The sequence below is a fragment of the Piliocolobus tephrosceles genome, chromosome 2 (assembly GCF_002776525.5).
Source record: "Piliocolobus tephrosceles isolate RC106 chromosome 2, ASM277652v3, whole genome shotgun sequence".
NCBI classification, from domain to species: Eukaryota; Metazoa; Chordata; class Mammalia; order Primates; family Cercopithecidae; genus Piliocolobus; species Piliocolobus tephrosceles.
In genome coordinates this window covers 7,349,618-7,377,199 of record NC_045435.1, presented here as the reverse complement: position 1 = coordinate 7,377,199, position 27,582 = coordinate 7,349,618, and the positions used below count along the sequence as shown (strand labels likewise).

Genomic DNA, 27,582 nt, shown 5'->3' with positions numbered 1-27,582 from the left:
CGGCTCAAGCCCATAATCCCAGAGGCTTACGCCTATAAATCCCAGCACTTTGGGAGGCTAAGGTAGTAGGGTCTTGAGCTCAGGAGTTTGAGACCAGCCTGGGCAACATAGCAAGACCCCATCACTACTAAAAGTAAAACACTTAAAAAAAAAAAAAAAAAAAAAAAGAAATAGCCAGACGCGGTGGCATGTGCCTGTAGTCCCAGCTACTTGGGAGGCTGAGGATGGAGGATCGCTGGAGCCCAGGAGGTCGAGGCTGCAATGAGCCGAGATTGCTGCACTGCACTCCTGACTGGGTGACAGAGCGAGACTCTGTCTAAAACAAACAAAACAAAAAAGAATATTAGCAAAGAGATGACAATGTATTCGAGGACAACCAGGGTCATTCCATCCCCGTCACAGCGACTTGTTCAAATAGCTCAAGCCTATTAGCATACGATGTTACCCTGGCCACAGAGTTGATTCAACCAGCTAAAAGTTAGTCCTTTTGCGGAGAATCAGCAAACGCTACAAATCAGGGCTTTCGTCCCTGAAAAGTTCGGTTGTTAAACATTCGCCAGCACACCACCTCGACTTAGGCTGTTCCCTTCTGCCCTTTGCCTTTCGAGGCATGCTTTTTCCGGACTGTGGTAATTAACCATTTCTCATTGGTCCGTCCTGGTGTTCCAGGCGCACTGGAATGACCGCAGACCCCTCTACCCGCGGCCGGGGCCGGGAGACGGGGTGGGGCGGGGCCTCTGACGCGGGCCCCGCCCACCGTAGCGTCGCCGAGGTCCGCCCGGACTCCAGCGCTCAGCCCGAGCCGCAGGTGGTGCTTGTCGGGAGAGCCATGGCCAGTAAGTGGCGCGGCCGCGCGCTGCAGCTCGAGCTCGGGCCGGAGGGGAGGCTTTGGAGCGGCGCCGGCGGTGGCTTGGCCGGCTCAGCCCCCTCGCCCCGCGTTCCCGCCGTGCGCGGCCTTCCCTGATGCGGGCGTCCGCGTGGGTCCGGGATCGCGTGGCGGGGCGGCCGGGCGCACTCCCGGATTCCGGGCTTCCGGGGTGGCGGGCGAGGCCCCGAAAGCACCAGGCCGCCCAGGCCGCGCCGGCCCCCGCCGCGTCCTGCTTGAGAGAGGCTGATGGACGTGTATTTCTCCACGGTGTGGGCCGCGGTGGTAGGATCCGACTCCCTTGGGTGTTTTCAAGTTGCGTGACCTCCTCCAGCCCCGCCCTGCACAAAGGTGCCCAGGCGGTTCTTCCTTTCCCCCCTCACTTCCCAGCTCCAGATTTTGACTTGGTTTCTTGCTGTGTCACTTACTTTGTTCAGTGACTTTGTGCAGCTTTCTCCCTGCAAGCCCCGTTTCTTTATCTGTAAAATGATGTTAATGATACCTCACAGAAGTTTATGTGTGAAGGACCTGGCACATTGCTTTAAATTTTATTTTCTTGTTGGTTCCTTCGCTCACGGTATTTTATTCTTTTTTTTTTTTTCCTCCCCTTCGTTGGGCCTTCGTTGTTAGATTATGATGAATATTAGGGCAGCCTTAAAAGTCACTGTGTCTCCACTTTACAGATGAGATGGAGTGACTGGCGTCACGTCCTTAGCATGAGGAACTGCCCAGTGGCGGGGTTTCTACGTCTGTAGAGTGGGTCATTTGCAGAATGACAGGCAGTCCTAGGCTTAGTTGAGGACCCCGCCCTTGTGGGTGAGATGTGTAGGAGAGGAAGCCATCAGCATAACCATGGCGAGCTTTATCTTTCCCACCCTCAGAATAAGAGACATGGCCAGGCACGTGGCTCACGCCTGTAATAGTAACACTTTGGGAGGCTGAGGCAGGAGGATCGCTTGAGCTCAGGAGTCCGAGTTGGAGACCAGCCTGGGCAACATGGCGACACCTGTCTGTACTAAAATTAAATACAAAATTAGCCCGGCGTGGTGGCACGCCCCTGTAGTCCCAGCTACTTGGGAAGCTGAGGAGGGAGGATGGCTTAACCCCGGGAAATGGAGGGGAGACATTTAGTGGATTTGTCTGCTGTTCTGGTACCAGCTCAAAATACCTGTTTGCCCCAGAATAACCCCAGCTGTTATTTCCTGTTTTAGTTTCCTTTGTATCCCTTCAGATTCTGTAACTATTTAGCAGGCTGCCTTCAGGGTTAAATTTAGTGCTTCTCACTGTATTTAGGATAGATTGAGGAATGGGACATCTGAATTTTCCTTTTAGTTAACCCTGAGCCAAACAGGCCTTCATCAGAGGCCAGGTTTATCATTGTTGCCTCTTCTGGAGACATTTGCATTGTTACAGGACACACCCGAAGAGATAGCTCTCTAATGGTAGGATTTGCAGACTGGAGCACAGGTGGGGTGGGGAGTTTGGGCAGGCCATTACTAATAATTCCTGAAGTTTCACAGAGCTTCAGAGGTTATGATGTGCTTTGGATCCTTTACTGTGGCGTCCCCCTAGACCGTGAGCAGGAACTATGTATCCATCAGGGTCCAGGCAGAACGTGGAGACAACACTAGTAACTGGAACAAGGAAATTTATTTATTTTTTTAGTTAGTTAGTTAGTTAGTTAGGTATTTTAGAGACTGAGTCTAACTCTGTCGTCCAGGCTGGAGTGCAGTGGCGTGATCTTGGCTCACCACAACCTCCACCTCCCAGGTTCAAGTGATTCTCCTGCCTCAGCCTCCTGAGTAGCTGGGATTACAGGTGCCTGCCACCACACCCAGCTAATTTTTGTATTTTTAATAGAGACGAGGTTTCACCATGTTGGGCAGGCTGGTCTGAAACTCCTGACCTCAGGTGATCCACCTGCCTTGGCCTCCCAAAGTGCTGGGATTACAGGTGTGAGCCACCACGCCCAGCAGAAAATTTTATATTAGAAATTATTATTTGGCCAGGCGTGGTGGCTCATGCTTGTAATCCTAGCAGTTTGAGAGGCTGAGGCAGGAGGATTGCTTGAGCCCAGGAGTTCGAGACCAGCCTGGGCAACAAAGTGAGATCCTATCTCTACAAAAAAAATTAAAAAATTAGCCAGGCATGGTGGTGCATACCTGTGGTCCCAGCTACATAAGAGGCTGAGACAAGAGGATTGCCTGAACCCAGGAGGTCGAGGCTGCAGTGAACCATGTTTGTGCCACTGCACTCCAGCCTAGGCGACAGAACAAGACCTTGCCTCAAAATTAAAAATATTAGCTAATGGAAAGTGATTTTCATAAAAGCTAAAAGGGAACTCTAAAAAACAGAAGAAAAGCAAATAGATGTCTAGCTACTACCTCCAGGAAGGAATAAGCTTGGAAGAGCCGCCAGCCTCCTTGCTCCAGGGCTGAGCACAGACCTTGTCAGGGCTGGCTACATCATTTGTGGGACCCAATCACCTTGTTCAGAGAGCAAGGAAAAGTGCTGTTAGCTTTTCCTTCTGCAGTATCTCTCTCAACCTCTCATGGTGTTATTTGCTGTTTAATGTCATGTTCTCTTGGACACAGGAATGTTTATGGGGTAAGTGCAGACTGTTACAGGTGCCTGGGACCCCTGTCCTGTGAGTAGGCATGTGTGCAGCTCACGGGCTGCCAGGGTTTCCCTCTGCCAGCAGCGGGATCAATGTGCTGTGACCCAGCCAGTACTGGGGAAACTGAGACAGACATCTTCCCTTCCCACGAGCTGGGCTGCTCGTGAGCAGCTTCCAAGGAATTGCACTTTCTGTGCTGGGACATGCTCAGTATATGGACTGCAGATAGGCGAGAGGTCCAAGAACAAATAGTAAGGGACAGGACCATATTAAAACCCAGTCTTTTTACTTTAAGCCATATTCTCATTTCATTCCCTACACTGCATAGTAAGAAGCTGGTTCACTCTAGATTCTTGCACTTGGCATGGGACTTTGCCCATGCATATTGCTCCATCTCCAGATAGACTTTAGCACTATTGACATTTTGGACAGGATAAATAATTCTTTGTTCTGGAGGGGGTTGTCCTATGCATTGTAGGAAGTTTGGCAGTATCCTTGGTCTTTATTCATTTAGATGCCACTCATACCTCATCAGTTGTGGCATCCAAGGTATCTTCAGACTTTGTCAGATGTTCCCCAGGGGACATAATTGCCTTCCATTTGAGAACCATGGCTCTGTCTGAATCCAGCAGTTCAAGCCTCTGACAGCTGTTTTCTTTTGTCTTTGTCCTCAGCTTTCCGCATGGCCCTCATCCAGCTTCAAATTTCTTCCGTCAAATCAGATAACGTCACTCGAGCTTGTAGCTTTATCCGGGAGGCAGCAATGCAAGGAGCCAAAATAGTTTCTTTGCCGGTCAGTATGGGGGCAGCCATCCTGTTCTGGGCCCTGTAGACCCAGCAGAACAGTGTTTGCTAGCTCTGGTTGTCCTCTTGTATCCTGGGGTCCAGCAGTGTCCCTTGGAGCCCATAGATTGTTTTGTGTTTGACTGGAGGATGACCTTAGCAAGGATCTTTGTAAGGTAGGATGTGCCAACATGGTCATAGGTCTTTAGCTTTTGGATCTTCCTCTTTGTTCAGATGAAGAAGCCAAAATCCTAGTATATTAAGGGACATAGGGAAAACTGAAATACTCAGTGCTTGGACACTTTATTACTTATATAATTAAGTCTTTATAGGACCAGAACATGTTGGTTTTAGCACTGAGCCTCCAACATTTTTTTTTTTTAAATGAACTCTGGGAGAGCCCATGTGACTTGTCTCTTCTAACCCACTAGGCTAGCTTTGTAGTCTTGCCTGTGACTACAGGCTGTTTACCCTTGAGATGTCAGTGTTTTTCTTATTAGCTGTGTTTTAACCCTTCGACTGAAAGCAGAGCGAGAAGCAGCAGCTATGGCCTCTTACAGCAGAACTTTAAAATGGATGGGTGTTTTGATCTTTTTTTTTTTTCTCTGCCAATATTTTTCTAGGAATGCTTTAATTCTCCATATGGAACGAAATATTTTCCTGAATATGCAGAGAAAATTCCTGGTGAATCCACACAGAAGCTTTCTGAAGTAGCAAAGGAATGCAGCATATATCTCATTGGAGGTAACTTCATACCCACAAGGTATAATGGCCTGAACATTAAAAACATCTGAACGAGCCAGGTGTGGTGGCATGCACCTGTATTCCCTACTTGGGAAGCTTCAGCTTGGGACGCTGAAGCAGAGAGTTTCTTCTTCTTTATTTTTTTTTTTTTGAGGTGAGGTCCTGCTTTGTCACCAATGCTGGAGTGCAGTGGTGTGATCATGGCTCACTGCAGCCTCACCCTAACAGGCTCAAGTGATTCTCCCACCTCTTAGCCTCCTGAGTAGCTGGGACTGCAGGTGTGTGCCACCATACCTGGCTGATTTTTGTATTTTTTTGTAAAGATGGGGTTTCACCATGTTGCCCAGGCTGGTTTTGAACTCTTAGGCTCAAGCGGTCTGCCCACCTTGGCCTTCCAAAGTGCTGGGATTACAGGTGTGAGCCATCATGCCAGGCATGTTTTTTATTATACTAATAGAGGATTGAGAAAAAAATTTTTTTCCATAGAGGCCACATACATAAAGGTAACTTTATTTTTGTGGTTTTGGAATAAATGTTTAAAGGTTTTGTTTGCTTAAATAAAAAAATAAGCATAGAAAAAGTTCTATAAATATAGCAAATAAAATGTTTTCTGTACGATGATATATTAAGAATTAGAAATGAAGGCAAAGCAAGAAGCCTGGAGATGAAACTGCATTCAGTGATGGAGAGGCTTCTGACTTTACATTCTCATCTTTTGGGATACAGTTTTGTTGCAGGACCTGGTGAACTCAAGTTAAGCAATGGGAAATTATTCATTTCGCCCTAATGTTAGAGATTAAGTGTTGCTCAAGAACATGGCTGAATTTCAGGAACAGTCTGGTTATTTTTTAAGCCTGTCTTTGGCATCTAACCTAATCATATCCCGTCTACACTCTGCAGTTTATCTCTGAAAGATCATATTCAAGAAGGACAAAAAAAAAAAAAAAACAAAACACCATGATTAAATAACCCATAGGAGGGAATACTTATTTAAACACCATGATTAAATAACCCATAGAAGGGATTAAATAACCCATATAAGGGAATACTTAACCCATAGAATGAGGTGTTGCCTTATTCTAAAAACAAAATTAATAAATAAACCGTAAAAGATGAGTTCTTTATTTTTGGACCCAAGTTATCAGGCTTTTATCCCTTTCTCACAAAAGAATTGTTCTATTCTTTTTCTTATGTTACATTTCTTCTCTCAATGAAAGGCTCTATCCCTGAAGAGGATGCTGGGAAATTATATAACACCTGTGCTGTGTTTGGGCCTGATGGAACTTTACTAGCAAAGTACAGAAAGGTAAGTAGGAAGTGTGGCATAATCATTTGTTATCTTTAAGCCAGCAACAATGTGTGGAAAAAACAAAAGAATGTGCTATGAAGTCCCCTAGTCCCTCTCATTTTATCATACATGTATTAGGGTTTTAGCTGATTGGCACAGGTGGTTATTCTTGGCCATTTGCATTTTTATATAAATTTTAGACACAACCTGTCAATTTCTGCAAAGGAACAACCTATAGTACATTTTTTTGTTGTTTTTTTGGTTTTATTTTTAGACGGAGTCTCGCTCTGTCGCCCAGGCTGGAGTGCAGTGGCGCAATCTTGGCTCACTGCAAGCTCCACCTCCTCAGTTCACATCATTCTCCTGCCTCAGCCTCCTGAGTAGCTGGGACTACAGGTGTCTGCTACCACACCCAGCTACTTTTTTGTATTTTTAGTAGAGACGTGGTTTCACCATGTTAGCCAGAATGGTCTTGATCTCCTGCCTTGGACTCCCAAAGTGATCTGCCTGCCTCAGGCTCCCAAAGTGCTGGGATTACAGGCATGAGCCACCGCGCCCGGCCAACCTATAGTAATTTTTATTAGTATTTCATTGAGTATATAGAGAACACTTTGGGAAGAGTTGCCATCTTTTTAGTGTTAAATGCATACACATGGCCAGGTGCAGTGCCCCATGCCTGTAATCCCAGCACTTTGGGAGGTCGAAGTGGGTGGATCACCTGGGGTCAGGGGTTCAAGACCAGCCTGGCCAGCATGGTGAAACCCTGTCTCTGCTAAAAATACAAAAAATTAGCTGGGTGTGGTAGCAGACGCCTGTAGTCCCAGCTACTCGGGAGGCTGAGGCAGGAGAATGGCGTAAACCTGGGAGGCGGAGCTTGCTGTGAGCTGAGATCCAGCCACTACACTCCAGCCTGGGCGACAGAGCGAGACTCCGTCTCAAAAAAAAAAAAAAGATTAAAAAAAAAAAATACAAAATTGGCTGAGTGTGGTGGCTCATGGCTATAGTCCCACCTACTTGGGAAGCTGAGACAGGAGAATCGCTGGAACCTGGGAGGTAGAGGCTGCAGTGAGCCAAGATCATGCCACCGCACTCCAGCCTGGGCAAGACAGAGCAAGACTCCGTCTCAAAAACAAAAAAAAAATGCATATACATTTAGTATCATTAAGTCTTCTTGATGAGTTGACCCTTTTATCATTATGAAATGTCTCTCTCTTTTTTCTTGTAATACCTTTTGTCTTGAATTCTGCTTTATCTCTGCTATCACTGTAACCACTCCAGGCTTCTTATGCCTACTGTTTGCTAGTACGTGGTTTTTCCAGTTCTTTGTTCTCAAGCTATATGTGTTTTCATATTTTAAGTAGATCTCTTGTCAACAGCATATAATTATATCTTAATTTTTTCTTTATTCTGACAATCTGTGTCTTTTAATTGGTTAGTCCATTTATATTTAATGCACTTATTGATATGATTGAATTTAGGGATACAGACATTTTACTTTTTTTCCCTCTGTTCATCTTTTCTGTATTATTTTGGATTAATTGAATATTTTTTAGAGTTCTGTTTTAATTTATTTTTTTAGTTATACCTCTTTGCTTTTTTTTTTTTTTTCTTCCAGTTGTTGCCCTGGGAATTATAATATGCATCCTTAACTTTTCATAGGCTACTTAAGAGTTCATATGATATCACTTTATGTGAAATTTAAGAACCTTATAATGGTATAAGTCCATTTTTCTACCCCACTGCCCCTGCCCTTATTCTTTATGCTATAGTTGTCATTTGTAGTCCATATATGTATGTTATAAATCCAACAAAACAGTAATACTTGATTTAAATAGTCATATGTATTTTAAAGAAATTAAGAAGAAAACAATCTTGATGCTTATCCAAATATTTATCATTTCTGAGTGTTTTTCTTTCCTTCCTGAAGATCCTTCTTCTATCTGGTATATCCTTCAGACCAAAGGCCCTCGTTTAGAATTTTTGTACTGAGGGTCTGTTAGCTAGGAATTCTGTTCGTTTTTCTTTACGAATATGTCTTTACATTGTTTTCATTCTTGAAAGATATTTTTGCTGGAATAAAACTTTGGATTGACAGTTTTCTTTTTTTTTCCACTAGTAGTTGTTATCTAGTCTTTTTTTTTTTTTTTTCCTTCCCTGATGAGAAGTGGGTAGTAATTTGTATTATTCCCTGGGATATAATTTGTTGTTTTTCTCTTTCTTCTTTCAAGATGTTTTCATAATCTTTAGTTCTTAGTATTTTCACTCTGCTCTGCCTAGATGTGGTTTCCTTTGTCTTTGTCTTCCTTGGTACTTCTTGAAACTGTAAACTTAAATCTTTCACTGTGTTTGGGAAGTTTTTTTGACACTATTTTGTTAAATATTTTTCTGTTCCTTTTTCTTATGGAGCTCCAGTATATGTACATTATATTTTTAAATATTTTTTCAGGTCACCAGGCTCTGTTTTTCTGTTTTTGTTTTTCCAATACTTTTTCCTTCTCTTCTACAGATTAATTTCTGTTGATCTTTCAGACTTTTTCACTATTTCTTCTGTCTTGTTCAATTTTCTGTAAGCCAACCCAGTGACATTTAAAAAAATTCAGATATTAAGATTTTCAGTTCTGGCCGGGCGCGGTGGCTCAAGCCTGTAATCCCAGCACTTTGGGAGGCCGAGACGGGCGGATCACGAGGTCAGGAGATCGAGACCATCCTGGCTAACACACTGAAACCCCGTCTCTACTAAAAATACAAAAAACTAGCCGGGCGTGGTGGCGGGCGCCTATAGTCCCAGCTACTCCGGAGGCTGAGGCAGGAGAATGGCGTAAACCCGGGAGGCGGAGCTTGCAGTGAGCTGAGATCAGGCCACTGCACTCCAGCTCGGGCGACAGAGCAAGACTCCGTCTCAAAAAAAAAAAAAAAAAAGATTTTCAGTTCTGAAATACCCTTTAGTTTCTTTTTTATAGTTTTTAGTACTCTATATTTTCTGTTGGTTCATTAAAAGCATATTTTTCTTTACACTCTTGAGCTTAGTCAGTTTCTATAGCTGCTTTAAAGTCTGATAATTATCAGACTTTCTGTGTGCCACAGAATGAGACTCTTAGGCCTTTAAAAGGCCTTTGATGTAAATGAACTCATGTCTAAACAAACAACAACAACAAAAATGTAACATCTGGGTCATAGCAGGATCTGTGTTCATTTGATTGCCTTTCTTTGCAGTCTGAGTCACACTTCTGTTTCTTTGAGTATCTACTAATTTAAGATTGTATAGTGGATTATATGTTGTAGAGATTCCAGATTCTATTATAGTCTTCCAAAAAGTGTTGAATATTTTGTTTTAACTGATGGTTAACTTGGTCGCATTCAAACACCAAACTTGTATCTTCTTCGTAACGTGGGCAGCAACTTTAGCTGCTCTGTTCTATCTGGTTGTTCTGCCCCACTTCTGTTTAACTCATTGATCAGCCAGAGATTTAGAAAGATTTTATATGTAGAATTTAGGGCTCTCGACTCTTTGCTTTCTCCATTTCAGGATTTCCCCCCTTGGTTTCCAGCTCTGGTTCTTCAAGCCAGTGTGATTATGGGTAATTTTCACCACCACTTATCACAGCAGCTAAGACCTTGCTTCAGGGTAACGGCGGTAAATAGAACCGGGAAGTTCACCCAGGGCTCTTCCCTGCTTCCACATGTTTGTGTTCTTCTCTTCAGGTTTTGCCTGCTTCGTTTTGGTCGTTCTTCAGTGCTTTAAGTAGTCGTGCCTTTTATTTTGTCCAGAGTTCATAGTTAACTACAAGAGAGCTGGTCTGAGAGGAGCTACTGTGCACCTGCTGGAAGGACAGCCAGCACTGGGCTATTAACCCAACTCTTTGAAGTATATCTTTTTAGTATTAAGTTTTCCATCCCATGAATGTGGTATATATCCTGACATTTATTACGCTTTCTTTACTTTCTCTCAATTTCTTTTTATAGTGTTTTGGGTTTAATTTTGTATAACATTTCTGAGATTTATTCCTCATTGGTGTTTTTAGATGCTTTTTCATTTTCTGTTTTTTTGTTGTTGTTTTGTTTTTTTGAGATGGAGTCTTGCTCTGTCCCTTAGGCTGGAGTACAGTGGTGTGATCTCGGCTCACTGCAACCTCCACCTCCCTGGTTCAAGCCGTTCTCTTCTTTCAGCTTCCCAAGTGGCTGGGATTATAGGCACACACCACCATGTCTGGAAAATTTTTGTACTTTTAGTAGAGACAGGGTTTCACCATGTTGTCCAGGCTGGTCTTGAACTCCTGACCTCAGGTGATCTGCCTGCCCTGGCCTCCCAAAGTGCTGGGATTACAGGCATGAGCCACCACGCCCGGCCCATTTTCTGTTTCTTGCTAATATATAGAAGTAGAGCAAGTTTTTAAAATATTGACTTTGTGGTGAGGCATGGTGGCTCCTGGCTGTAATCCCAGAACTTTGCGAGGTAGAGGCAGGCAGATTGCTTGAGTTCAGGAGTTGGAGACCAGCCTGGGTAACATGGCAAAACCCCTTCTCTACAAAAAATACAAAAGAAATTAGCTGGGGTGGGGGTGGTGTATGCCTGTAGTCCCAGCTACTCAGGAGGCTGAGGTGGGAGGATTGCTTGAGCCTGGGGGATCAAGCCTGCAGTGAGCCAACATCACACCACTGCACTCCAGCCTGGGTGCCAGAGCATGACTCTGTCTCAAAAAAAAATTTTTTTTTAATGAAAAAAACTTATAGCAACCTTGCTAAACTCACTCATTAATTCTAACAATTTATCTGTAGATTTTTTAAAATTTCTAGGTACATAATTATATCATCTGAGAATAATGACAGATTTCATTTTTTCTTTTCAGTTGTTACAGTTTTTACTTTTCTTTTCTTTCTTGCTCTGTTTAGGCTCTCTGGTACCTGTATCAAGCAGGTGTCCTTGTCTTGTTCCCAATCTCAGTGGGAGAGTTTTTAGTATGTCATCATCAAGTATGATGTTTGTTTAGGTATTTTGCAGATAGTCTTTATCAGATTAATAAAGTTCCCTTCCTAGAAGTTTTTCTTTCTTTTTTGAGACGGAGTCTAGCTCTGCCGCCCAGGCTGGAGTGCAGTGGCACGATCTTGGCTCACTGCAAGCTCTGCCTCCTGGGTTCATGCCATTCTCCTGCCTCAGTCTTTCAAGTAGCTGGGACTACAGGCGCCCGCCACCACACCCGGCTAATTTTTGTATTTTTAGTAGAGATGGGGTTTCACCATGTTAGCCAGGATGGTCTCGATCTCCTGACCTCGTGATCCGCCCGTCTCGGCCTCCCAAAGTGCTGGGATTACAGGCGTGAGCCACTGTGCCTGGCCTCTGTTTTGTTTTTTAAATCAGGAATGGCTGTAGAAGTCTACCAAATGCTCATACATCTTTTGAGATGATCATGTGATTTTTTCTTCTTTGTTACTTTAGTAAAATCGATTGATTTTCTAATCTTAAACAGCATTTGTTTTCTTTGAATAAATCCAATTTGGAAGTGATGCATTATTCTTTTGCTGAATTTGGTTTGCAGAATTTTTACCTATTTTTAAATGCCCACCCACTTTCCACCTCTCCTGTCAATTTGTCAGTTTGATTCTGATAAGTCTTTTTTTTTTTTTTTTTTTTTTTGAGACAGAGTCTTGCTCTGTCACCCAGGCTGGAGTGCAATGGCGCAATCTCGGCTCACTGCAACCTCCACCTCCCAGGTTTGAGCAATTCTCCTGCCTCAGCCTCCTGAGTAGCTGGGACTATGGGTGTGCACAATCACCCCTGGCTAACTTTTCTTCTATTTTTAGTAGAGACAAGGTTTCACCACATTGGCCAGGCTGGTCTCAAACCCCTGACCTCAGGTGATCCACCCACCTTGGCCTCCCAAAGTGCTGGGATTACAGGCGTGAGCCACCAAGTCCAGCCTGACTCTGAGAAGTCTTTATTTAGCATTTATATATATATATATATATATATATATATTTTTTTTTTTTTTTTCTTTTCTTTTGAGACGGAGTCTCGCTCTGTCACCCAGGCTGGAGTGCAGTGGCGCAATCTCGGCTCACTGCAAGCTCCGCCTCCCGGGTTCACACCATTCTCCTGCCTCAGCCTCCTGAGTAGCTGGGACTAGAGGCGTCTGCCACTGCGCCCGGCTAATTTTTTGTATTTTTAGTAGAGACGGGGTTTCACTGTGTTAGCCAGGATGGTCTTGATCTCCTTACCTTGTGATCCGCCCGTCTCGGCCTCCCAAAGTGCTGGGATTACAGGCTTGAGCCACCGCGCCTGGCCTAGCATTTATATTTTTAAAAAGCAACACATTAGTTACCTGCCATGAGAAACCTAGAGGTTGATTTGCATACCACGTATAAAATAGGGGTTATAAAAGGTGCAGCATCATTTTTCCAGTTCCCTGTGGTAGAAGTCATTTTGATAAGGTGTCAGGCAGCTTGTGGGGTGGATTATGAGCAGTTTGGGGGTACTCTTTGCATAGTTGATCTTAGAGCACCTTCTATATCCGCCCAGGGAAAGACATTGTCATTACTGCCATTCCATTTTACATGCTGGAAAAGAGGTAATCAAATCCATTATTTGTGATGCAGATCCATCTGTTTGACATTGATGTTCCTGGAAAAATTACATTTCAAGAATCTGAAACGTTGAGTGCGGGTGATAGTTTCTCCACATTTGATACTCGTATGTACCAGATAAGTTTGCCTCTTTAGCAATCTCAGTAGAAGACAATCAGGTATTTATTTCTTTTTTGTCTCTCTCCAATTTCTTCACATAACCTAACTGAAAGACCATAAGTGAGAAAGGCAGAGAATTATCACAGATCTAGAAAGTTCGGGCTTATTTGAGAACTAAAGATTTGACACGATTTTGCCCTTTGATTTGATTGTAGCCTCCTGTTATGGCTTCCAGAGTATACCTATTAGGCCATGGTTGAGTACCTCCCATCTAGATAATAAGCATTCAGTTAGAATGCATTTCTCATCTTCACTCTGCTGATGTAAATGATGTCTTTATGAGATGAAGTCCAAGTAGGAATGAGCTCGTACATTGTCTCTGCCCTCAGGTCCTGTGTTAATTTATCCCTGTCAGTGTTTTGTGATCATTAAGTCACGGAGGAGTTGCTCTGCCACACCATGCTGTAGGGAGTTAACTTTTAACGTGTGCATTTTCTGTTTGGAAACAGCTTACTGCAGAGTGGGTCTGGGCATCTGCTACGACATGCGGTTTGCAGAGCTTGCACAAATCTACGCACAGAGAGGTGAGGCAGTGCAACAGCTGTGTTACGTGGGTGCTTGGAGGCTTGGTTCTAGTCTGGTCTATGTGGGATCCTTCGTCAATAAAAGCTGGGAGAGGGCTCTTTAATCTCTCCATCACCAGCCCTTTCACCCCCATGAGGCTTCCCAGACTTTTGCTGCATGTGGATAACAGGGTTTTTCAGGGATTGTAATTAAACACATCATGTAAGGTAGGAGCTATGCTCATAAAGGTCTGGTCTACCCTTGAGTCCTTCTCGTTACTGTGTTCGGAGAGTCACTGGCAGCCCAGTAGAAATGAAGTGGATTTCACCACTCAGTACCCCAGACACTGGGCAGAGTGGAAATACAGTCTGCGATATTTTGGTCCAGACGAGGAGAAATGTGCCAGTATCTGGGAAGAGCCAGTTCAAAAGATGTGGGTTCTAGTTCCAACTCTTCCCTTTAATTGGCATAGTGCTTTGCTTAAATGATTTAACCTCTAGAGCAGTGTGGTTCTCAGTTTAGTTATAGGAATGATATGAGGATTAAGAAGAGAGAACCTATAAAGCCCCTCGTGTGGTACTCAACAAATATCAGCATCCGTAATACTAGACTGCTTGAAGCTACTTCCAAACAGACTGTCACTTAACCAAGTGAAGCGGGTGGAAATGGTTTGACTGCCTGCTCAGAAGGTGGAGGTGCATGGGCTCTGGGGTCGGTAGTCTCTGTTGAGCCATATATCAATAAGCATTAGGGCAACTGCCCTGCCCCTAATTTCAGTTGAAAAGAATTACAGAAAGTGGTCATTGGCCATGTGGAGCTGACATATGGAGCTGAGAGAAATTTGTTTTTTTGTTTCTGTTTTGTTTTTGTTTTTTTTTTTTTTGGAGACAGAGTTTAGCTCTTGTCGCCCAGGCTGGAGTACAATGGTGTGATCTCGACTCACTGCAACCTCCGCCTCCCAGGGGATGCACCCACCTGGCCATAATTTCGAGGCCAGACTGGTCTCGAACTCCTGACTTCAGGTGTATACCCGCCTCGGCCTCCCAGAGTGCTGGGATTACAGGCATGAGCCACTGCGCCCAGCCAGAGCTGAGAGAAATGTGAATGACAGTTCTCTACCTTATTTTTGTTTGTTTTGAGGCAGGGTCTCACTGCCATCCAGGCTAGAGTGCAGGCGTGATCCTGGCTCACTGAAGCCTTGGTCTCCTTGGCTGAAGTGATCCTCCCACCTCAGCCTCCCAAGTAGCTGGGACTCCAGGCACATGCCACCACACCTGGCTAATTTTTAAATTTTTTGTAGAGATGGGGTCTCTCTATGTTGCCCAGGCTTTCTGTACTTTTTTTTTTAAGTGAAGTTGATGCTGGTGGGCTAGTGGAGGCCCCCAAACACCAGTGGGACCTTGACCCCAGCCATGTCCATGCTGTTGACATTATTGCAAGAAGGAATTCAAGGATGAGTCAGAAAATAGTGAAAGTATGGAGATTTACTGCAAAGTGAAAAGCACACACTCAAGAAAGGGAGTGTGTGTGTACTCAAGAGAGTCGTGCACAAGGAGGTTTGGGCCGTCTACATTTATGGGTTCCCCCCCCTTTTTTTTTTTTTGAGAGTCTCAACCTTTTGCCCGGGCTGGAGTGCAGTGGTGCGCTCTTGGCTCGCTACAACTTCTGCTTCACAGATTCAAGCAATCTCCTGCCTCAACCTCCCCAGTAGCTGGGATTACAGGTGCTCGCCACCACGCCGGGCTAGTGTTTTGTATTTTTAGTACAGTATTTTTAGTATTTTTGTATTTTCATCATGTTGGCCAGGCTGGTCTTGAACTGCTGACCTCAGGTGATTTACCTGCCTCAGCCTCCCAAAGCGCTGGGATTACAGGCGTGGGCCACTGCACCCGCCACCTTTATGGGTTTCTTTACCAAGGGGTGAAATATTCATGAAGCTTCCTAGAAAAAGGTGGAGATTTTTTGGAATTGTGGTGCCACTCATTTTTTCACCAAATACGGGTGTTCCAGAAACTATCATGGCACTGGTGGGTGTGTGATTTAGTGTGTTAATGAGCTTATAATGAGGATAATGAGGTCCTAGGTGAAACCTAGGTCAAATGCAGCACATATTGAGTCCACTGGGTCTTAGCCCTGGTTTCTCAGGGTCTTAGCCTCTAGCTTATACAGCTATGTCAACAGTTTCTTTTTGCTGGTCATATGAAACTGCTGCCTAGAATGGTCTCTTCTCTTGCAACCATCCTGTATTATTTCTGTCTCAACGTCACATGTGATTTTGGTCATCAATACCACTTTTCTTGTATGTCCATATGTGTGTGACTTACATGTTGGTATTAAACTTAATTGCTGCTGGCACTGTCTGACTTGGCTGACATCTTTTTGTGTTTGGGAAAGTTTGAGTTCAGTCCCTGCTAGCTAAGGAAGAGTGGGGAGGACTGGTGGTGCTGGGTGCTCACTGCATCCACTGTTCTTTGGCTTTTCTCTCCGAAAGGCTGCCAGCTGTTGGTATATCCAGGAGCTTTTAATCTGACCACTGGACCAGCCCACTGGGAGTTGCTTCAGCGAAGCCGGTAAGAAAGGAACCATATATTCAAGCCTCTCGGTATGTCCTCTTTGTGGAAAGATTTCCGGTTGGGTGGAGGTACCAGCCTTCTTGATGTGGATTCTGCCCGTGACTCAGGATGCCCTTGTATCCAAATGCAGTTGGGAAGGATGAAGCTGTAAGGAGGACTTCTACTGCTGCGCACTTTCTCCTCAGAAGCCACAGTACCAACCTCATGGATTTTGGAAACTGTACTTTTTTGTTTTTTTAAGAGATGGGGTCTTACCGTTGCCCAGGCTGGAGTGCAGTGGTATAATCATAGCTCATTACAGCCTTGAAATCCTGGGCTCCAGAGATCCTCCTGCCTCAGCCTCCTGAGTAGCTGGGACTACAAGCATGTGCCACCATGCCTCGCTAATTTTTTATTTTTTGTAGAGATAGAGCCTCACTCTGTTGACCAAGCTGGTCTCAGTCTCCTGGCCTCAAGTGATCTTCCCGCCTCAGCCTCTCAAAGTGCTGAGATTACAGGCATGAGCCCTAAGCCCTGCCGAAACTGTGGTTTTGGCATTTCAATATTCAGTGTGTTAGATGGGTAGTGATTTCATTTTTCTGTGATTAGATGTGATTGTTCCCTCTTAAGTCAGTTCCAGCAACTTTTACAGAGACATTGAGACCCACGGAGCTTATGTCTTCAGAGCCCCAGAAGCCAGTGAAAAGGCAGGGATTAGTTTAGCTTGACCTAGGGAGAGATCTGTGGTCTGTACCCAGCTGATTCTATGCCATTCAGATCAGGATGCTTATCCTACCCCCTCCTTCACACCGTCCTACTAGTCCTGACGGTACTGTGCCAAGAGACTCACTAGAAGCTCCTGTTCTTCTAACCTGTGACTCTAGGGCTTTGCACAAGCATCTTTGGCAGGTCACAGGTGCCTTTCCTTAGTCTTCTAAGGCTGAGAGGTGGTAAAGGGCAAATAGCATAGGTGGACGTCAGATGGAAGGGAAAATGAGTGTGACTGTGTGTGTGAGTGTGTCTGTCTGTAAAGTGCTCTACAGCCCATGAAATGGTGGTCAGAGATGATGGTTTTCTTTAGAAGTTTTAAAAGTTGAAGTAATACAAAAAAGTGTACTCATTTTAAGCAGATAGGTTGGTAAAGTTTTGTGTGTTCACCTGCCACCAAGATGAACATACAGAACATTTCCAGCCCCCGAGGATGCTCCCTTTTCTGCCCCTTTCTAGTCAGTACTCTTCCCTCTGCCTAGAGGTAGCCGCTATTCTCACTTCTAGAGATGGTGGTAATTTTTAATGGAAAGGAAAGAGGTTTTAGCTGGTTGCATGGTGGAAGATGGGGGTAGGGGTATAAGATGCCATGAGTATTAATGAAGGTACAGTTTTGTCAAAAGAAAGAAAAGTTTCTGGGATACTGAGATGACCCAACATGGGTCCATGAAGTCTAGAGGGCTCCCGGGTGAGCTGGTTTGATGTACCTGGACTGCGAGCTGCCATTTTTGTTCTATTTGAGGTGGTGGGACTGCCACCACGGGCACGGAAGCACCACGCGGCCTGCAAGGTGTATTGCTCTCATGAGGCCACTCCCGTTCTCTCCAGCCACCTTGACTTGCTTTAACCAGAGAAGCTCTTCTGTTATGTTAGCTTACGGCGGGTATCTCGGCAGCGGCACTGTTGACATTTAGGTGTGTAATTCTTTGGGGGCTATCCTGTGCACGGTAGGACGTTTGCAGCATCCCTGGTCTCTACCTACTCGATGTCAGTAGCATCTCCTTAGTCACGACCGTCAGGAAGATCTCCAGACATTGTCAAATTGGGTGGACAACATTGCTCCTTGTTGAGAACCACTGGCTTATGCAGTAAGGTAACTTTTGAAAGAGAAGGTTCCATGGCTCTGGCTTCCTTCTGCATCTGAGTTAGCCTGAACTGTCCTATTTTTTAAAAGAAGGATCTATCTACTTGGGTTAGAAAAATGTCAGATTTATAATGTGTGATTTACCTCTTCCCTGTCTGCTGACTACAGGGCTGTTGATAATCAGGTGTATGTGGCCACAGCCTCTCCCGCCCGGGATGACAAAGCCTCCTACGTTGCCTGGGGACACAGCACCGTGGTGAACCCTTGGTGAGTGAGGCTAAGTGAGAATCGGCTCAGTCGGAGCTTCAGAGGCGGCTCGTTGGCAGATGGGTTTTCCGGTTCCTGAGCAGCCAGGCGCCCACCTCTCACTCCCATTTCCCCGCATATCCTGCCAGCGTTCCGTCTGTCTCTGTGAGAGGAGCTTCCACTTGAAAACCGTGTGGAAAGAAATCACCCTGCTCTCATGATCAAGCACTTGGCCTTAGCCCTCTTCTGAGCTTCTGGTGACCTCCATTGTCAGTCGTACTTGGATCCCATGGGGAAACAAGGCAGCAGTGACAGGCAGGTTGTAGTAAGAGACTGACATTTTTGGTTAAAATTTAAGTTGGCTGGCTAGTCCCAGGGTAGGAATGAGTTATAGGGTGAGGACTTTGCTCCCAGTATAATGACCAGAGGAGCAGTAAGGATGGGTTCAGTAAGTGAAACTATGACCCTCTCCCCTACAAAAGGGAGAAGCATTTTATTACTCAGTGGAGCCAGCACATAAGCCTGCCCAGACACAAGTACAGACATACGCTCATGTGCATTCCTTACGGTCTGCATTTGTACAGTTTACATCGTACTTTCACACACATGGTCTCAACTTGAACTCTCGGGAACTTGTTCTTATCAAGCCCAGTTTATAGATGGTAGAATTACAGAGATGAAGTGGCTAGAAATAGTGTTTGAATCCAGGACATCTGCCTTCAGAACTTGGATGTGTCCCACACCAGTTCTCCGTACGAAAGCACACACACACACTGGTATGTATGTCTACATTTCAGGATGAGTGTACCAGTAACAAGACTGAGAAGAGTTAAATATTGCTGTGGGGTTTCTGAGGGCTTCTCTCTTCTGCCTTTATAGGTAGGGCTAAGCTCAATGTGTGTGGTGGGGAGGCCTTGGAAGGTATGACTTGTGTGAGATTCCGGTTGGTCTCCTGCACATTAAGCTTGAGGAGGGACACTGAAGGACTTAAGTTGCCTTGAAAATTTTCTTGAACTTGCATCAAATTCCACTGTCCAGAGATCTTTGAAGGCCAGGGCAAATGGAGAAAAATCAGAAAATAATTCAGTTACGTATCATAAATGGTGGTGCTTGTAGCTCATTTGTGCCAAAAGTCTGTTTGTGGCTATCTGGTAAACAGAATCAGTTGTTACGTCAGATTATTCTGGAGAAGCTTCATTTCTCTAGATAAGGGTTTGAACCCTTGCTCTGGGCCAAGAGACTAAGCAGTGGAGCCAGTTTCTTTTCTTTTCTTTTTTTTTTTTTTTGAGATGGAGTTTCACTCTGTCGCCCAGGCTGGAGTGCAGTGGTGCGATCTCAGCTCACTGCTGCAACCTCTGCCTCCCGGGTTCGAGCCATTCTCCTGCCTCAGCCTCCGAGTAGCTGAGATTACAGGTGCACACCACCATGCCCAGCTAATTTTTGTATTTTTAGTACTGATGGGGGGGGGTCTTGCTTTGTTGGCCAGGCTGGTCTCGAACTCCTGACCTCAAGCGATCCACCCACCTTAGCCTCCCAAAGTGCTGGGATTATAGGCATGAGCCACCGCACCCTTCCTGGAGATAGTTTTACAGCTCAGCCTTACCCTGGATTTATGAAGGAGTGTGGCTGTTCCCTAGTGCAGGGCACCTGCCAGTGGGAGGTTACCCTCCATCCCCCACACCACTTCTACCCAGTCTTCAGAGGTTGAACTCTTTTCCCTCAAATCTGAAACTGAAGCCCATTAACACAGGGGTTCAGGCATCACAGCCACCAGGGCACAGACCCCAGCAGATCTGGGGCCCTGCCTAGGCCCAGCTTCATCACTCTCACATAGGGTAGCAGCCCAGGCAGGTATGAAGACAGGTCTGGACTGCTCTTGTAAAGGGGTCCACTGAAATGCACTCATGAGGGCATGAGATGGAGCTTCCTGTTGGTTGTAGGTAGCTCTGTTCCCAGATCTTTATAATCATCAGATAACCACCATCTTCTAGTGGTTTGCAATTTATGAAACATGATCCACAATTTTATCACCAAGCCCTCACAGAGCTTATTTCCACTTTATAGATTAGGAAATGGAGATCTAAAATACCTTGCCATAAGGTCACCGAGTTACCTAAATGATAGGACAGAAATCTGTACCACTACCTTCTTGTTTTCAATCTCATACTTTTCCCTTTGGCCTGTGAGCTTGGGAGGAAAAAACAGACCTTGAATATCACCAAACATCAGTGAATCCACTCATTCTCTTCTGCATCTTTTTCAGGGGGGAGGTCCTAGCCAAAGCTGGCACAGAAGAAGCAATCGTGTATTCAGACATAGGTAAGATTTTCCCAGATACGGTTTAGGTCTCTGATGTCCCCATTGTTCTGAGGCCAGACTTCATAGCTGGGAAGTCCCTGTCATTCGTAGGGGTTCCTTTATGCCCCTCCTCATTGATCTCTGAGGATATTCTAGGGTCTGGTTCTCTGGCCAAGCCCTGGGGAGTGTATCAGCTTGAGTTTTCTTGGTTTGGTTTGAAATGATGCCAGGCCATCTGTGCACCTAGATAAGACCTATGTTACTAAGCTACTTACTAAGACGCTGGTGGTTTATACAGTGTAGGGAAGAAATCACCTCGGTTAGTGAGGAGTTGCAAATTATTAATAGTGTACTTTCCTGTTTTTTGCAGACCTGAAGAAGCTGGCTGAAATACGCCAGCAAATCCCCGTTTTTAGACAGAAGCGATCAGACCTCTATGCTGTGGAGATGAAAAAGCCCTAAAGTTTATGTTTCTAATGTGTCACAGAACAGGAGGATATGATCCTACAACATAATCAACTCCCTATTAAATTCTTTCATGAAGTTTTTTTTTTTTTTTTTGGAAATTCAGCCTTGTCCTTCCTAGGTTCTCTATTGAGATGAGAAAGCCTCATTATGCTGACATTTTCCACACCACATTAAATCGTTAAAAAGGATGCAGCCTGGAACCAGAGAGCAGAAAGCTGGGCTGGTTCTGAAGCTTCTTCCATACTTAAGTTGCCTCCAGGCAGTTTGTGAAAGTATCAGATCTTGGTATCCTGGTGACTGAGTCACCTAATGTAAATATATTTGTGTCATGAACCTCTCATCCCATTGCTGGAGTTGGAATCTCCATCATCTAGAAAACGTGACCTGGTGCTATTCTTTTCCAAGCAGTACCTTGAGGTTCCATGTTTGGTTCATGAGTAGCTATAGGACGCAAGGTGATACATCTTTGGTGTTTGCCAGAGAAGTTCGCAGCCCCACGCCTCTTACCAGCCTTTGGGCTCTTTACACTTAAAAAGGAGCTGCTCATTCAACCCCAGGCCCCCCTGGTCTTGCAGGAAGGACTGGGTCAACAAAGAGCCCCATGGGAGAATGGCAGTGGTGCCATTAGTGAAGGCAATTTAGTATGAATCTCTGCAAAAGATTTTTTTGATAGTGTTGTGTGTCTGAAAGTTCCATTATTTTTCTTTTTTCTTTTTCCCCAGTAACATTTTCTAGCTCCACAGATAAACAATCATTGAACCTAGTAGTTCTTAGACAGTTTGGTTTGAGAATCCTTTTTGTGGTTAAAAATTAGGGACTGAGCCAAGCGCAGTAGCATGCGCCTGTAGTCCTATCTACATTGGAGGCTGAGGCAGGAGGATCCCTTGAGTCCACAAGTTTGAGGTCAGCCAGAGACTCACTCTCTCTCTCTGTCTCTATATATGGAAATATATATATATTTATATATATACTTCTGGAAAACAACACTGTGTACTAAGAACAAGAGAAAGACAAATGACTTTTTTAAATTGAGTTTTTAATTTACAATTGATGCATAATTTTACTTTAAAAAAATAAGTGTGCAATTTGGTAAACTTTGACATATACAGCTGTAAACCACTCCAATCAAGATAACATATTTACCACACCCAAAAGTCTCCATGTGCTCTATTATAATCCCTCTGGCTAGTCCTCTGTCAATCACTGATAAATTTTATTAGTATAGATTAGCTTGCATTTTCTAAAATTATATAAAAATGAAATCATGCCATTTGTGCTTTTTCTGTCTTCTCTCAAAATTACTTCTTTCACTCAAAATTACATACTCTGTATGTCTTCTTTCACTCAAAATTACTTACTTTCACTCAAAATTACTTCTTTCATTTTTAGACAGAAGCAATCAGACCTCAAAATTACTTGGAGATTCATCTGGTGTGTGCATTAGTAATTCATAATTCATTCCTTTTTTATTGCTGAGTAGTATACGATTTGTTTATCCATTTACCTGCTGTTGGAGATTTGGGCTATTTCCAGATTTTGGCTGTTGCAAAAAAGCAACCTCACAGATCCTTTTAAAGGATGTCAGGTGCTTTCAGGTAACCCTAGACTATAGTACCACTGCTCTCTATCCTAGCAGGCACACTGAAATAATTAAACCTTGCAATAGTGTGAAATCATTTTCTTTAAAAAAAAAAATGTATTTCCTTATTTTTATATATTTTACTATAGTCTCATGACAAATTACATGTTCTTTTTTAAATAGTCTTACTGTAAAGCCCACATCTGTATAAAAAAAGTGAAAGATCTGGTTGATGTGGATGTGTGGAACCTAGGAGCCTCTCTTGGATTTTCTCTTACTCCCCAAAAAACTTCCTTTCCTCCAAAGAGCTGCTCAGAAGTTTGAAAACCAGCGGACAAGCCATCCTAACTGTCTTGATGCTACAGAAGCAAAGACGCTTTACAGAGATGTAGCATTCCTGTAACAGGTAAGGCAGGTGGATGCTAAAACTCCTTTTTTTTTTTTTTTTTTTTTTGAGACAGAGTCACGATGTTGCCCAGGCTGGAGTGCAGTGGCATGATCTCGGTTCACTGCAACCTCTGCCTCCTGGGTTCAAGCAATTCTCAGGTCTCAGCCTCCTGAGTAGCTGAGACTACAGGCATGTGCCTGTAATTTTTTACAAAATGCCTGGCTAATTTTTGTGTTTTTAGGAGAGATGGGGTTTCACCATGTTGGCCAGTGTGGTCTTGAACTCCTGACTTCAAGTGATCCACCTGCCTTAGCCTCCCAAAATGCTAGGATTACAGGCGTGAGCCACCGTGCCCGGCCTAATTTTTGTATTTTTAGTAGAAATGGGGTTTCACCATGTTGGCCAGTCTAATGAATTCACATTTAAGTGAATTCCTCACAGGGTTGATGACCTCTGCTGAAATAGGTCAGGATGTGCAGTTTGTGGTGACAGTTCTACTTGACTTTGACCTAGCTGTTTGAAGCTGAGAGCCATAGATAATGAGTGTTGCATTGGTTGCAAATGAATAAATAAACAACATTATGGGGTTTTAAATGACCAAGGAGTAGATTGTGACATCGAGTGGACTCCTTCCGGATACCAAAAGTTAGGTCTGTGCAAAGTATACCAAGTGAAAAAAAAGTTTCGACAAGAGTTTAGGTTTCACCGTTCATGTTCTGCTCTATTGGCACTGGTTTTAAGTCTGTTGTGCTACTTTTCAGCACTGCTGTGTAAGCTTTGGTGGTGCGCGGTACAGTGAAGCCAGGAGGGATAGAAAGGGAAATGACGCGTGTGCTCCGGGCTAAATAGGGGCTCTTCCTTATGCCTCCTGACCACCTGTGTGTGCCAGTTTCACATTTCCTATCAAATTACCTTCATTCATTTCTACTTGTGAATGAAGTTTGGAGACTAAGAAAAAACCAGCTGTTGGAAGAGAAAGCACTTTAGGATAAAATGGTCTTGTTAAAATCACCAAGGAATAAGTTCAGCCCCTGATGTACAAATAACCAAAACACATACATACAAAGATAGTGCTTCTTGTTCAATGATCTACTTCACAGTTGATTCATAATCAAATGAACAAGAATCTGCAAGAATAGAACATGGTGGGCAGGGCCCAGGAATTCCAAATGTCATCCCAGCTCTTCCTGAAGCATATTGAATCCTCCAAGTATATCCCATTGTGCTAACTAGGCTTTAAGTCTTTTGTCTGTAGATTCATTCTCAAAGTTTCTCCCTCAGAACAAAGAGCATGCCATCCTCTAAACTACTCTCTCTGACTTTTTTCACCCAATTTCTTAGTTTCTTTCAGTTGCTTTTCAGACCCCCGCAGCCAGATTCTGCCCTCATCTTTCCAGTGATACTCTTGTGGCAGATTACTAAAGACCAATTTGTAGACCTGTCCACGTGGCCTCTCAAACTCAACACCGTGGATGTGACGTTGTTCATACTGCCTCTCTGACCACTTAACATTGTCCCGTAGATGTCAAAGGTCCTTATATTAATAGTTTTATTTTTAGCTCCTTTATGTTTTACATTTTGTCCTGAGTCATCTCAGCTACATGCATGGTCTTAAATATACGCTGATAATTCTCGTTCACGTAGCTCTCCTGCTGGCTCTTCCCCACTCGTTTAAGAACAACTTCACTTTGCTGGACTCCACCTTGAGTGTCTCATTTTCATCTCACGCTCATGCTGTGCCTTTACTTAGATTTGTTGTGGTTGTTGTTTCCCCACAATCTGGAAAGCTCCTTACCTAAATCCTATTTATTCCTTAATGCTTAGCACAATTTATTACTCTTGTTTCCATGGCACATTGTACTTCTGTTTTAGAGACTACCTTCCTCTGAAGCATATGGCAGGTTCATTTACTATCCAGCCCACCACAACTCAGTTTTTGAGCTCCTCTGTGTTCATCTTTTTATGGCTAACCCTCACCGTCATGAGTGCTTAGTAAATGTTGAGTTGGGATGAATGTATTCCTACAGGTTGCACTTGTTCTCTCGCCAAGTTTTCTGGTCAAATAATTCTGGAATGATTTCCTTACCTTAAGGGAGTCTGATCTGGGAAGAGCCTGGGACGTGATGTAACTTCATAGGCTGTAGAGCTGAATATTCATTTACTTAAGATCTTAGCTCCATTAGAAAGCAGTGTTGATTCAGAGGCCGGGCACGGTGGCTCACGCCTGTAATCCCAGCACTTTGGGAGGCCGAGACAGGCAGATCACTTAAGGTCAGGAGGTCGAGACCAGCCTGGCCAACATGGCAAAACCCCATCTCTACTAAAAATACAAAAATTAGCCAGGTGTGGTGGCGCATGCCTGTAATCCCAGCTACTCGGGAGGGCAAGGCAGGCGGAGGTTACAGTGAGCCAAGATCACACCACTGTACTCCAGCCTGGCCAACAGAGTTAAACAAACTGTCTCCCCCCCCCCCCCAAAAAAAAAAAAAAAAAAAAAAAAAACAGTGTTGATTTAGAGCTACGGTCACCTGATGCTCAGGCCAGTAGTATTTCTCCCTGCACCATGCTCTTGTCCACGGCAGACACTGTAATGCTCTACACTGGTGAAAAACTAAGCTTGAGATGCATAAAAGAACACGTAGAGATGGGGAGTCAGTTCTTCATACATTTGGTGAGTAGAGGCATTGGTGTTTTGTTCCAAACTGTCCAATCGAGAATGTTCGTATAATGACCGCTTTGGAAGACTGTCACATTTCCTATCAAATTACCTTCATTCATTTCTACTTGTGAATGAAGTTTGGAGACTAAGAAAAAGCCAGCTGTTGGAAGAGAAAGCACTGTCTTCCTCTGGAGCATAGGACAGGTTTGTTTACTATCCAATACAATAAAAAAAGCGTTTCCCTCTGATGCAAAACTCAGGTCAGTTTGCCTGTGGCCTCATTAGATTTGGGCTGTGGCGCAAACCCACTGCATGTGCAGTATCCACCTAGATCGCCCCGTGTCGCTCCCATGGGATCTGGGGCTCAAGCTCATGTTGCATGCTATGTTCTAAATAATTAAGTCTATTGTCTGACCCAGGAGTCATTCTCCTTTAGCATACTCAAAGGAATTCCTTTAAACCATTTATCTGCTTGTACACAATAGCCAAAGGAATATTCCTTTCTACGGCTGATGTAATAAACTATCACAAATTTAGTGGCTGAAAAAAAGTTATTCTCTTACACTTTTGGAGTCCAAATTCATCGGGCCAAAATGAAGGTGTTGGTAGAGCTGTGCTCTGCTCTAGGGCAGGATCCGTTTCTTGCCTTTTCCAGTTTCTGGTAGTTGCCAACATTATTTGGCTTGTGGCCACATCACTCTAGGCTCTGCCTCTGTGGCAACACTGCCACTTCCTCTTCTGTCTGAAACCTTCCTCTTATGTAGACATTTGTGACTGCATTTTAAGGTCACCAGATCATGCAAGACAATCTCCCCTTCTTTCTCAAGACCCTTCATCACATCTGCAAAGCCCATTTTTTGCCAACTAAAGTAACATTCACACGTTGCAGGGATAAGGATGTGGCTATCTTTTGGGGAATCATTACTCATCCGATCAGCATGGTAAAGCTTGCAAGTAAACTAAAATTTTGTCACTTTGTTCACAAATCAATTTAGCAGAAGATGGGAATAGGACTAATTATAACCCGTATCCCCACAACAACTCCTAAGTTATTTCCTTATAAATACAAATCCCATACAGGACAATCTTGGGTAATTATTATTCTACACTCATAAGTTTCCTGGTTTGGTTAGATTACATTGTCCCTCTGTTTATAGTGTTACGATAACAATTAGTTGACTCCTACAGGTCCAAACTGCTATTTAAACTGCAATTTGAGTTCCCAGAGGGCAGAAAGTTCTGTTTGAATTATTTTACAGCCAAAGTTGCTTTTTATTGTTTTGGGATGCATTCTCTACTTATACCACAATTTTCAAGGATGATTATTTCAGGTAGGCTTTCTGAGAGACTCCACGTGGTTGACAACTATGATCAATCCCACTGGTGAAACCAGACTCGAAATAAACTTATCTGCAGGGTCCATGTCTGATTGGCAACCTTCCAGGCTGCTGTGCATGTATGGGTAAGGTAGAGGCAAAGAATGAAGTAAGTTGGCTCTACCAGCTCTCTGTGGAGCCTTGTTTCACAGTAGGAGGGGTGGATGCTCTCGAGAAACTCCACCATTCATACCAACAAACTTCTTTTGCTTCATATACTAACATTTCCAGATATTCCTATTTTCAATTCACTGTGAATTTACCCAATAGCATAATAAATGAATAAACTACCTTTCTTTTTTTTGAGACAGAGTCTCACTCTGTCACCCAGGCTGGAATGCAGGGGCGCGATCTCGGCTCACTGCAACCTCCGCCTCCCAGGTTCAAGCGATTCTTCTGCCTCAGCCTCCTGTGTAGCTGGGACCACAGGCGCCTGCCACCACACCCAGCTATTTTTTGTATTTTTAGTAGAGACGGGATTTCACTGTGTTAGTCAGGATGGTCTTGATCTCCTGACCTTGTGATCCGCCCACCTCAGCCTGCCAAAGTGCTGGGATTAAAGGCGTGAGCCACTGTGCCCAGCCTAAACTACCTATCTTTCTATTTAAAAAATAGATAGAAGAGC

At 44.1% G+C, this 27,582-nt stretch overlaps 1 protein-coding gene across 2 annotated transcripts; it reads left to right on the top strand.

Annotated features, from left to right (window-relative positions):
* The first annotated feature begins 679 nt into the window (after positions 1–679).
* Positions 680–21,286, top strand: NIT2 (nitrilase family member 2). Of its 2 annotated transcripts, none has more exons than XM_023212091.3 (10): positions 680–836; positions 4,157–4,275; positions 4,889–5,009; positions 6,227–6,315; positions 12,889–12,982; positions 13,485–13,559; positions 16,031–16,109; positions 18,112–18,210; positions 20,453–20,508; positions 20,858–21,286. In XM_023212091.3, exons 1-10 carry the CDS (start codon positions 680–682, stop codon positions 20,947–20,949), a joined length of 981 nt encoding a protein of 326 aa, XP_023067859.2. In that variant the 3' UTR covers positions 20,950–21,286. The 2 variants fall into 2 exon arrangements, with proteins under 2 accessions (XP_023067859.2, XP_023067853.1); XM_023212085.2 differs by lacking the exon at positions 680–836 and adding an exon at positions 843–1,216.
* The last annotated feature ends 6,296 nt before the right edge of the window (positions 21,287–27,582 follow it).